At 42.7% G+C, this 12114-nt stretch overlaps 1 protein-coding gene across 3 annotated transcripts in view; it reads left to right on the forward strand.

The window, feature by feature from the left end:
* Nucleotides 1–7003: 7003 nt before the first annotated feature.
* Nucleotides 7004–12114, forward strand: part of smox (spermine oxidase) — a 12112-nt gene continuing 7001 nt past the window's right edge. For all 3 annotated transcript variants that reach the window (XM_017460851.3, XM_017460854.3, XM_017460853.3), the window contains exons 1-3: nucleotides 7004–7145; nucleotides 11392–11626; nucleotides 11761–11987. In XM_017460851.3, coding sequence (XP_017316340.1) covers nucleotides 11419–11626; nucleotides 11761–11987 — 435 coding nt within the window. In that variant the 5' untranslated portion in view covers nucleotides 7004–7145; nucleotides 11392–11418. The remainder of the gene's footprint in view (nucleotides 7146–11391; nucleotides 11627–11760; nucleotides 11988–12114) is intronic.

Below are 12114 nucleotides of genomic sequence, written 5' to 3' on the forward strand. Positions count from 1 at the left end.
GTACAAAAGCAAGGCAAGACAGCGCAGAAAAATATACAAATCCAAGAAGCAATTCAATATGAGAAAGAAAACAAACAAGAAGAAGTAAGAAAAACTGCGAAAGAGCAAAAACACAAAACACACAGGGACACACAAAGCAGCAGCGCTGAAAGCTCGAGCCATGCAGCACCAGCAGAGAAGATCGCGTCCTCCCAGACATGCTCATTCCCTAAAATATACGTACCCGTGATATTACAAAGGGATTGTACATAACAAAGCATACTGAGACCTCTCCATTCACCAGACAGCCAACGCAGGGGCCGGGTAATTAACCCCATTAAACGAGACGCAGCAAAATATCTGCACTCTACTACACAAGCAACGTGCGAGAGTAAATCTGAAAGTACAGATTGTGGTTTAGAATAATATACAATAATATGATAAGACATGATTCGAGATAGCAATTCATTCATTTAATTAAACGAGTAATCTACTAACTGACAGTTAACTACAGCAGCTTGCTAGTCTGTTTTGCTAGTTTTTCTATATCCTATATCAGTTATAAACAAACGAATATTAGCAGTAATTTCAGAAGCTCTTTGATTCTTAATGAGTTACTTCAAGCTTAATATTTGATTTAGAAGATTTACGCTAGTTAGGAGTTATGCTAGTTATGCTAGCACTATTACTCTACTTGCATCAATCCTGTTAAAAAAAATGAAGAGAAATACCAATTCCAAGACCCCCCGCCATTTAATTGTATAATTTAGCTCTAAACTAAACCTGAACGCACTTTGAGTTACACTAAGTGTATATTCTGCTAGAAATGTCGTGTGACCATGTACGTAGTAAAAGCTATAAAAGGATAAGTCACGCTATATAGCATGCTACTACATATCATGAGTCGGAAAAATAAAAGCCATTTTGGTGTCATGTGACGTATAAATTTTGTGAAAATATCCCAAGGAATACCTCTAGGTAATGTCGTTATTAGCATAGTTATCAACTCTCAGGATTATAAGGTAAATGTGACGTTTTTATGGTGAGGCTTTTCTGCAGGTGCACGCTGGTTGTTGTTTTTTCGGTTTGTTTGTTTGTTTGTTTGTTTTTGGCCTAGCATCAGGACACTCTGATTACACTGAGAAACGGTACAATTAAAAGAGACCAGAGTCCTGCCAAGACGATTACACAACCGGTGGTGTGACTGCCTGAATGTGAAACACATAAGGAGGGGGGAAAAAAGGGAGAGGAAAGTGAAAACATGAGGGACTTGGCTTGACGTTCGTGTAAAAGCTGCGTCGCAATTTTTCACTGTTTTTTTTTTTTTTCAAGGATTTGGTGGATCAGCGACTGTAAGTCTCCGCTTGCTAGAATAAAAACCACAATCGTGCTGACACGACTGACAAACACTTCTTTTCTGCCCACTCTCTCTCTCCCTCTCTCTCTCAATCTCTCTGTGTGTGTTTCTTTTGTTTTCTCTCAGTTTCATGCCTCCAGGCCTCCGCACACTGTATAGCGGCTGAACTTGTCCTGGCACCGTTCCCTCCGCTCCCCTCCCCTCCCCGCCTCGACTTGTTGCTAACGCTCGAGATCTACGGTTACAGGCTTTGCGTTTAAACAAGCTTGAACAGTTGGAGATTTAAATCTTCAGCACGTCCAACTTAAAGCGTTTATTTGCATTCGTGTTGGCCTGATTTGCAAAACACACTTCTGGAGCAGGAAAATCACAAAGCACGGGTTAAAGAGTAGTTCCGGATCGCTGTAACAGATCTGGAAAGCCCACACGGATAGAAAGCGTGGTTTTTGTTTAAAGAGTTTTTTGAATAACATGTGTCTTCAACATTAAATGTAACTATAAATGGGTAAAAAATAAATAAATAAATAAATAAAGTAGGATGTCTGGCTGTCATCAGGATGTGCTGTTAAAAGAAATGAATCAACTTTTGGGTGGTGGCAGTGACTCTGCTTCATTACACCACTCAGTCATTCAATATTTTCCTACAACAACCCCCCCCCCCCCCCCCGCCCCTCCCCCCATTGTGTTTTGTTCCGTACATAATAAATCTTTTTCCCAAATTCCCAAATGTTTAAACTTCACCTCTTCTTCAGCTTGGGTTCAGACACACCCTTTATCCGATATAGCTCAGATTCCACCATTATATGTGCATGTGATCCTCCTGCTAAGGATATCGGAAAGGCCTGCAGACCAAACTGGAATGTCCTACCGTGTGCAAAAGTTTGTGCCTCCTCATCCTTTATTATTTTTAAATAATAAAGGAGTAGAGTAATCCCGCAACAAGATTAACGTAAAAATTAGCAGGGAAAACTGTACCGGAGTGGAGTCGTACTCGAGGGAGCTCCTGCTGTGCAGTTACTGGTTAAGGCGTCTAATTTTCTGTACAGTCCGATGCTTCAGGACATGAATGAAGACCTTTGTTGTAAATTGTGCTAAAAAGCAGAGCTATCAAGCAGAAGAAAAAAAAAACCTCACAAACTGAAGTACTTTTACAGCCACTCGTTGCCCCTGTCCCAACTTTTTTGAGACGCATTGTGGCCATGAAATTCAAAATGACCTGCTTTTTTTTTCTTTTCTTCTTCGTCTTAAAACGGTACATAGAGTCAGTTTAAACGTTTGATATGTTTTCTATGTTCTATTGGGAATTACATACGGGTTTATGAGATTTGCAAATCATTGCCTTCTGTTTTTATTTACACTTCACACAACTATTTTTTTGGAATTTGTATAAAACAGGATAAATGAAAATGCATAAACACTTCTCTGAAAAACAGTTTTCATGTCGGCTTTAACAGCTTGATGTGAAATTCCTGACGTCGCTCAGCAGCAAGTGGGTCTGCTTGAGCGATTCCCAGCTTTCCGATTTGCAGCTGTCACCGGCGAGCGTGTTTTGGTTTGCCGTGATTACGCAATCCTTACCAACCACGACGACAACACCAGCAGCGTGCTCTTATTTCACGCTCATCCTGCTGTTCCTAATTCACACGGGAGTACCGTTATTAGTCATTTCTACGGCACCTTTACGAATTCCTACATGAGCTCTGGTTTATCGGAATCTATCCGTGACCCGTGTTAGTTAACCTCCGACGAGAGCAGAATGCTTCTTCTGTCGGACGCTTTAGGCGGTCACATAGACCACACATTGTGGATCCAGCCGGCTCAGGCTCCCGAGCAGCAGGGTCAGGCCTGGCTCAGAGCCTCGGCTACACAAAAGAGAAGGGAAATAAAGTGTCTTTTCATTCGGAAGAGGTAGGCGTGAGCACGGGAACGGCTCGGGAACGCTTCCAACCTCAGCTGGCCTTGACGGTCATTAATTATTGGAATGCTTCATTTAGCGCTGACCCGAGAGCGCTCGTCGAGCTCCGGCTATGAAAGTCACAGTTTAAATGGACATGACGTGAAAAGGAACGAGTTTTATTTTCTCGTTAACCGACGTGTAAAAAAAAAAAGACTCCGTGGACAAGGCCCCGGCCAGATCACCAGGGATCCGGGACGGCATTTGATAACCGTTTAATGTTATATAAAGCAGTGGGCTACTTAAAATGCTCTGAGCATCCACGGCCAACAGAAGGATGCAAATAATAACGAGGACCACTTTTTGGTGGTTCTGGCATTTAAACTCTGCGTGTCTAAAAGCTAGCAAGCGGTTAACTTGACTCGGAAGTTCTCGGAACTGCGGGTGCTGCTAAAGGAAAATGGTTAGCGAGACTTTTAGACACAAAGAAATATAACTCGCTGCTGTTGTTTGGTCGTTTTCCTTTCAGCGTTGGGTTTCGCCGCCCTTTCATGCATGTACACAAGCTAACAAAGTGAATCGCACTTCGTGGCTACACTTAGAACATCGCGAGGCGTCACTACGCGACGGAATACGGTACGAACTCGCCGGTCCGTGTATTCATCGTTTTAATACGTGTAATACGTTATATAGTAGAAAAAGTTGGAATTAAAAAAGTTTCAAACGTGAACACGGATACTTGTCGGGCAAAACAGAGGAGAAAAAAGCCGAGCTAACGCTTTAAGCCTGGACAAATCTAAAGCAGTTCGGAAACACGGATAGGGACTAGCTGTAATCGTTATTTACTATATACATGTACAGACGCGTCTCATACAGTCATGCTGTGTCACATCAAAACCGTCCATTTTGTTTAGTGCAAACATCCTGTGAGCATGAGCAACCTTTTCCTGGACAGGACAGAAAGTTAGACCACGCCCCCTTTTCATAAATGTCTCAGGGTGTACCTTCGGAGCTCTGTGTCATGCCGTGTTTCCTCTCCTGCTTAAGAAATTCCTGTTCTACTCACTCATCACTCACTCATCGCTCCGTACTCAAGGCCGGTTCTCTTGGTTCAGGCCGTTGTGAATTTTGAAACCGAAATAGCAAATGTTCCGTACGATGTTCTGCAGAGTTATTTTGTATAGTTACTCATTTACGTTGTTGTTGTTGTGGAATTTTAAATAAAATGCTCATAAAATATAACAATGTTCTAGCACAGGATCTGTCCAGCAGGCTGTACGGAGTAGGTTATATACAGTACAGTAACGCTGCATTCGACTTAACTCATGAGCCTGAGCTCCGAATGATGTATTTGTTTGAGCTATAAAGTGTGTTTTGTTAGCAACAAGCTAGCCTGCTAACGTTAGTGATCATGAGCTCATGATGTATTTACTCTCTCAGCATGGTGAATTGTACGGGCAGTGTTATAGATAATGCGTTCATGTCGATTAATCGAAAGTAAACACGACTATATGCTCATTTAAAGCCGCGAAGTGGGGTTTTATTTACTGGTGATGGTCTGAGCGGCCATTTTGCAACGATGTTATATGCTGAACTCGGTGTTGCGGACACTTTCCAGACTTTCTAAGTAGGAATGATGAGCTGACGGGGATTTTTTTCTTTAGCTTTAGTGAATGCAGCATTAGACCTAACGATCTGGCTCGCTAAATAAATATACCAACCTAGAATATCCGGTGATTCATTTGTCCTTTATATTAGCAACGTTCTTCTCTTAGTTAATTACAGAAGGTTTGCCAGTTACATCTAAATTACATTCAAACATTAAAGATTTTTATTATATTTTGGGGAGGATATTCTCAAACATTAGCTACAGATAGTTTGGGAAATCTGACTCATTTTAGCTAGCATTGTTTTGCCATTTTCTCTAGCTAGCTAACTAGCTCGGTTTGAACATTAGCCTACAGGCTACATGTGTTTGGAAAGCTCAGGATCAGGGGATACTCTTTAAAAATACTGTAGCTAGTTCGTTCTGTTTGATATTCTTTAGCATTAGCTAGCCATGTTAGTGGGCGTTCTCTAACATTAGCTATCTAACTCAGTCTAGGAAAATTCTCAAACATTGATTAGCTTTTTTTTTTTTGTTGCTTTTATTCGTATGTATTATTGATCATTGTTTGGAGATTCTCTCTCGAATGGTAGCTAGCTAGCTCTGAATTCTCCAGCCCGCTCGGTTTGGAAATGTTCTCTATTAGCTCGCGTTCCTGTGTGAATTCTCTTACATTAGTTTGGTTTTCTTTTGAAATGATCTCTAATGTTAGCTAGCAGGGTTTTTTTTCTGTTCAGCTTCCTCCTTACAAAAAGACGAATGACGGGGAAATTTACGATTCGAAAGCTATGATTTAAAGCAATGACGTCCGAGTTACTGCATAGGATCAGGTATTTTATTTTCAATGACATTTTTTTTTTTTTTTCCATCACAACTATTTATTAGTACACTTTGTACACCGTTAATCTCCTGTCTTCAGTCTGGAAGAAAACTTTGTGTAAGGTCTGTTTTCTTTTTCTAGTAGAACATTTTATTTTTGTGAGATACGGGTCTCTAATTCGCTTCTTCCTGTCTGATAAAGCGTCCCGGACATCGTGCTAAAATCGGATAACGTCCCAAAGGCTGTTTTTTTTGTTGTTGTTTTTTTTCCCACAGCAGCCACTCATAAACTTTCATTTGTCCTCCAGGTCTTCGGGATGATTTTTTCGGCTGAAAGTTTAAGTCTATCGGGCTGGCCTACATTATGCAACAACACACTCTGGTAAAAGTCTTGCTCTCGGTTGTGAGGAAGTGTAAAAGTCTGTAGTAAAAATAAAGCGGTCATGTTGAGCAGCACTCGCTGGTGTGAGGATCAGCGTGTACTTTACAGTACAGAGAGGAACGTGGGGCTTGTTCCAAGACGAGTTTAAAAAAAGCATTTGATCCCAACGTTTAACTGATTAAGCTTTATCTGCAAATGTAATGTCCTTATTTCTGTACGTTCAGTGGAAATGTGCACCTTGACCAACAAAAAAGCATTTTGTAATAATGTTAGGCTAAATATAAAAAAAAAAACATAAAAATAACGACAAATACAGTGATATAAAATCAATCAATCTTCATGAAAAGGCTTCTTGAAGAAAAAAACATGTACACAAGAATGTGAATACAACATCTTTTTTATTATTATTATTATTATTATTATTATTATTATTATTATTATTATTATTAAGCTTTTAAAGGAAGAACAACCAAAACCTTTCACAATTCCACAAAACAATAATATTTTGCTCAATACAGTTATGCTAGCTGTGAAACAAATGAAATCTATTTGTTAATCAAAGTGTTTGCCTCATTTGCATATTATAACACATTTTTGAAAGAACATTGTAACCCAACACACACACACACACACACACACACACACACACACACACACACACACACACACACACACAGCTTTGGTCTACACGTTTAACGGTTTAATTTAATTTCATCACACATTAAGGGCGTGATACCTGTCCTTTAACAGATCTAAATATGTCTTTAATATTTCAAACATTTTTCGCATAGATTTCGTATTTGTCAGTGAACGTCCCGCCTCCTGCGCTGTGATTGGCCAATACTCCAATCGAGCTGCCCAATCAACGAGCCGCGCGTTGGTACGTCCTGTCAGCCAATCGCAGCGTAGAAGGCGGCGCTCTGCAGGCTGGTCCCACACCAGGGGGCGTGGTTTAGGGGAGTCGGGGCGTTAGGAGGAGGAGGAGGAAGAACTGGCCGCGGCTGGTTCTCCCGCACATAAACACCCGAGTCTGCGGGAAAGAGAAAAAACCGCACACAAAAGAAGAGCACTGCATCTGATACACACTCCCATCCGACCAGGAGAGCAGGTAATAAGGCTTTACAACACCTCTAGAACTGTGTTCGAGTTGATTACTGTGTGTTTATATATCTTATTAATGAGACCCGAGGAGAAGATCAATAAATCGGGGGGAATAAAGAACAGCAATAAGACGCGACGCTCAGCTGCGCTTCAGTGTCTTCACTACAGAATAACTGTCACCGTGTCCTTTTATTCTCCTCATCCATTTAACCCCGATTTCCCCCAGGCTCTCCTTTTCACCCCCCATGCTTATTTATTTATTTATTTATTTGTTTATTATTATTATTATTATTATTATTATTATTATTATTATTATTAACGCAGCGGTTTTTCACCTGCGTCTCCAAATGCGCGTCTGGAACAGTGCGCTCCTCTGTGCGCCAAAAGGAAAGTGTCAGAAATGCCCTTTCTTCACTGTACACCAAGTCAGATCTGTCAGATTGAACCTTGTGTGTGTCTGTGTGTTTTATAATAATAATAATAATAATAATAATAATAATAATAATAATAATTCTGTCCAAGCTCAGGTTGCATGTCACTTGGTCCTGGTTGTTAAAGGAGCTCCTACGTGGCACTGCTGCTTCTCTAACTCAAGTTTTTTTTTTTTTTTTTTTTTTTTTTTTCCCCAGTACTCTTTACTCTTTCAAAACACAGAACGAGAACAAAGAAAAGCTTTTGAGTGTTCTGAGGCTAAAAGAGAACCACACACACACACACACACACACACACACACACACACACACACACACAGAAAACAACCCCCCAACAAAACTAACTGAACTACCTGAGAGCAGCATAAGATAACATTTCATTTTCCTTTATCTTTTGTTCCAGTGAGAAGGAAGTGAACCTTTGGTACTTTAATCCCCTTTACTGTACACCTGGAACGTGATTTCATCACCCGGACCTCGGAGTACAGTCTATAGGACAGTTTAGAATACACTCGAGTTGATTTTTGTTTGTTTTTTTTTTTTTTTTTTTTTTAAATCTATTTAATAATAGCATTTTTTCTCCTACGTTGTTAAAGGTCATCCCACTGAAATGTTTTTTCTTTCTTTCTTTCTTTCTGTTCTTCATCCACTGTTGTGTTCAGATCTTTTTGCATTTTTTTTTTTTCTTCTTAATGTCTATTTTTGACACTTGAATGCAGTGAAAAGCACACTGTTTCAAGTATTTCAAGTTAGTCAGAACAAAGAGGTGTGTCCACGGTCGCTGGGCAACAGGGAAAGATAAACAGCTAGTTAATGACTTAAACTAAAATCTTAGCTAGTATGACGCAGTCGAGTCGTTTATACCAGACGGACTGACGGAAGGAAAACAACGACGACGTCGAGACAAACTCGGCGGAAATATCAAAGATTTGGTTAATTCCTAAGAAAAGAGTCTGGATAAAAGGCGTGACGGGTTTAAGCTGGTTAACGACTAAAGCCAGCTAACGTGAAGCAGTGGAGTCTTTCATACGAACAACATAAACAAAAAACTCGACATAACGGACGGGAATGTCGACGTTTCCCTGAGATGCGCCGGGTTATTGACTGCAATTACAGCGTAATTACACTTACTCTAAAAAAGCGCGAGAGGAAAAAAAACCCCAAAACGTCACTGGAACGTTTTTGCTTGAAGTCGTTTCTGAGCTAAATGTTCACATTAGCGATATTTCCGTCACGTTGTCCGTATGAAAGCGTTCACGACTACGTGCTAGCTTGATCATTTCCTTATCCCCAGGCATTCGCTAGCTAAGGCTTAGCAGACGTATTTCCCAGTCGCCTAGCAACGGCGTTCTCACAGTTAACCGTTTGAGTCTGATTTTAAACTCGTCCTCACTTCGATGTATCGCGATCACATTCCCAGAACGTTACCCCGTAGGTACGGGGGGGAAAAAAAAAAGAAGCAAATAAAAACCTCCCGAATGTTACAAAGCGCTGACACTGGAGACTCCTTCCGTAAACGTTTAATAAACACCGTCTTACAGGAAACGTCACCGATCAGGAATTGTTTGTTAAATAACACGACGGTGTTTACAATTTGTCTGTTACTGGCCTCGGATCCCACGTGTGAACGAGCTGTTACTATAGAAACGATAGTAACATCCATGGAATACTAATGAAAAAGGTTGCGCTGGCTGAAAATAACCAAAGAGGAATGGTGTGTTAAGGTCAGGAAAGCGTTGTTGTGTTTTCTGGGAAGTGCTTTGGCGTGAGGTGGGATATCCGGTCAGCGCGTACTACACGCTAGCCTTTGCGTCTCTCCGTCGTCTGTCTCGCGGAAGGATCACCACTCTACGGAGGATGTAGGTTGGCGTTTCTGGGTCGTGATGAAGCCCTCGTCACACATACGCTCCTCCTCCTGTCAACCAGCTGCCTCTTTAATCTCTATCCCAGAACAGAGGCATGTGTTGTGGTTGTTCTCCAGCCACAGGAATAACGTGCTGACATCAGCGCCGAGGATCAGTGTTTGCCCAAGTCTGTGCTCGGCTTAAGAGAAAGAGCACTGATTCCAGATCCTTCCTGTAGGACAAAACCAATCTACTTTACACAGCTTCCTATTCTTAACCCAAATACATCCCAGTGTTTGGTACATGTCTGGTGTTTCCCGTTTGCTTCTTTAATCTTGTGCTAAGCTGAAATGTGTAGGAGTGTAATATCGTAGATGAAACAGAACAGAACTCTCAGGAGATAAATTCCGTCTTAAACCGCATTACTCCTTTTAGTGAAGTCACGCAGAGTGTTATCGGGATTCGGACCACCGTTTACATGGGCTGTCACTCCGACGCTCAGGCTCCGCCTCCCAACGTTTGAAATTGCGACTTCCTGTAGCGGAAGTTACAAGGATGATATAATTGTTAGTGAGGCGTGGAGGATCCGATCGGCGTAACGGACGATCCGACGACGTGCCGTCCGCGGGCCGCGGTAGACGCGAACGAAACGGATCGATATCAAGCACGACGTTTTGTTTTTCGCTGTTTGTACGGTGCAATATAGAGATCATTTTATTTTCTAAGGAGGACAAGGAAGAAGGGATAATAGAGATGTCAGGTGAGCTCGACTTATCTCAGCGCTGATTGTTCTTTCAGTTCCGGTGCCGGAGAGGATCTTGCAGTAACATCGGTATGTACAGGAAGTATGGCAGGAAGTGATCTTTCATCATTTAAAAAAAACAAAACAAAAACAAAACAATAGTCTTTTTGTTGTTATCGTCGCCACCTTTTCGTTCTGCTCCGCCTGCATGTCGTGAAATGACTGACGCCCGTCTCTTTATTGCTGACGGTCACTAAGCCACATCCTCGGCAGTCTCGGGAGAGTTCACACCTGGCCTAGTTCTCCCCAGCTTCCAAACAGGAAGTTCTTTTAAAACACAAAGCGCTGTAAGTCGGTTTCCAGAACTTTTCTTAGTTTTTAGTAGCTCTGTTTTTTTATTTAAAAAAAAAAAACCTGTTGCCTTTGTCACACTTGCCGGCCTCCCTTTTTCATTCTCTTGCCATGAACGGACCATGAATCGGACTCTTTCTGTGGTGGTGTCTCGAAGAATAACGTTCTTCTCCTTAGGAAAACACACACACACACACACACACACACACAAACTAACCCCCCTTCTCCACCGCTGAACGTTAACTACAGCGGACGAATCCACCTCTGATTACACATCCTGTTTCCGTGTCGGTTCTGAACTCAGTGCTGCCTCAGTCACCCAGCGCTTCACGAGTCTCCCGTCTGCCGTCTGGTTTATTCCGTCTCGTAGAACGGACCGTTATGACGACACGTTCCCGGAGTTATCCCAGGGGTGCACCGTCCGTACTCGTGACGCTTTGTATACACGCCATGCCCCGTCTGCAGCGTTTGAAAGGAAAGGTATAAACCTACGCAGACTCCTAATGAAAGGGAAGTTTATTCCCAGAGGTCTGTTTAGTCTACCGCGTAACGGCACCCTTCAGAGCGGCCCTTGTAATGACACAATTTAGAACCTCCGCTCGTTTTTTTTTTTTTGTTCCGTTTCGTTTCCATCTCCGTTCCTCGGCCTGCCTTATGTCAGGTGTGCCTCTTCTTTTTGGCTCTGTTGAAGCGGGCGTGTTTATACCCGGGGAAGCGTTTGGTTTGAATAAACACGGACGCACGCACGTCTCTGAAAGAGTGATTGGGTAAAGTCAGCAGGACGTCGTTTCCACGTCATTCACACGTGATGCGATTCTGGTTCTTAAAGAAGGTTTCACGATCGAGTCTGCTTTTAACCGCTTTGCTGTCCTCGCCCTCCTACAGGTCTTTTAGAAGAGGAGCTTGGACGGCATGCAAAGTTGTGAAATATCTTCAGACAGCACAGATGATCCTCTCAGTAGCGGCTTACGCAGGCATCACCAACCGCGAATAGTAGTTATTGGTGCGGGCTTGGCCGGCCTGGCAGCCACCCAGACCCTCTTGGAGAACGGCTTCACCAATGTCACGGTGCTAGAGGCCTCGGACTGCATCGGAGGCAGAGTGCAAAGCGTTCAATTCGGTGAGACGTTAAATTTACCCTTCGGAAATTGTTGCCTCCGTGACGAGCTCGCGCTCAGAAAAATGCTCTGCTCGTTGTGTTTCTCAGGAGAAATCATTGGACATGGTCCCTTATGTAAATATTTTCCTTCCCAGGTAGAGCCGCTTTGGAACTAGGAGCCACCTGGATCCATGGCGCTAACGGGAACCCCATCTACCACCTGGCTGAGGATAATGGGCTCCTGGAGCACACCACGGAGGACGAGCGCAGCGTGGGCCGCATCAGCCTCTACGCCAAGAACGGTGTGGCCCACTACCAGACCAACAGTGGCAAGCGTATCCCCAAGGACCTGGTGGAGGAGTTCAGCGACTTGTACAACGAGGTACGAGGGCTGCGGGGTCTGGTGTGGAGTGTGTGGGGAGGTTTTTTCAACTTCGTATACACACACACACACACATGAGAGGTACAGGAAGTTGCAACACACTGGAAGGCATGTGTGGACATGTTCA

Source organism: Ictalurus punctatus, chromosome 29, assembly GCF_001660625.3.
Source record: "Ictalurus punctatus breed USDA103 chromosome 29, Coco_2.0, whole genome shotgun sequence".
Classification (NCBI taxonomy): Eukaryota; Metazoa; Chordata; class Actinopteri; order Siluriformes; family Ictaluridae; genus Ictalurus; species Ictalurus punctatus.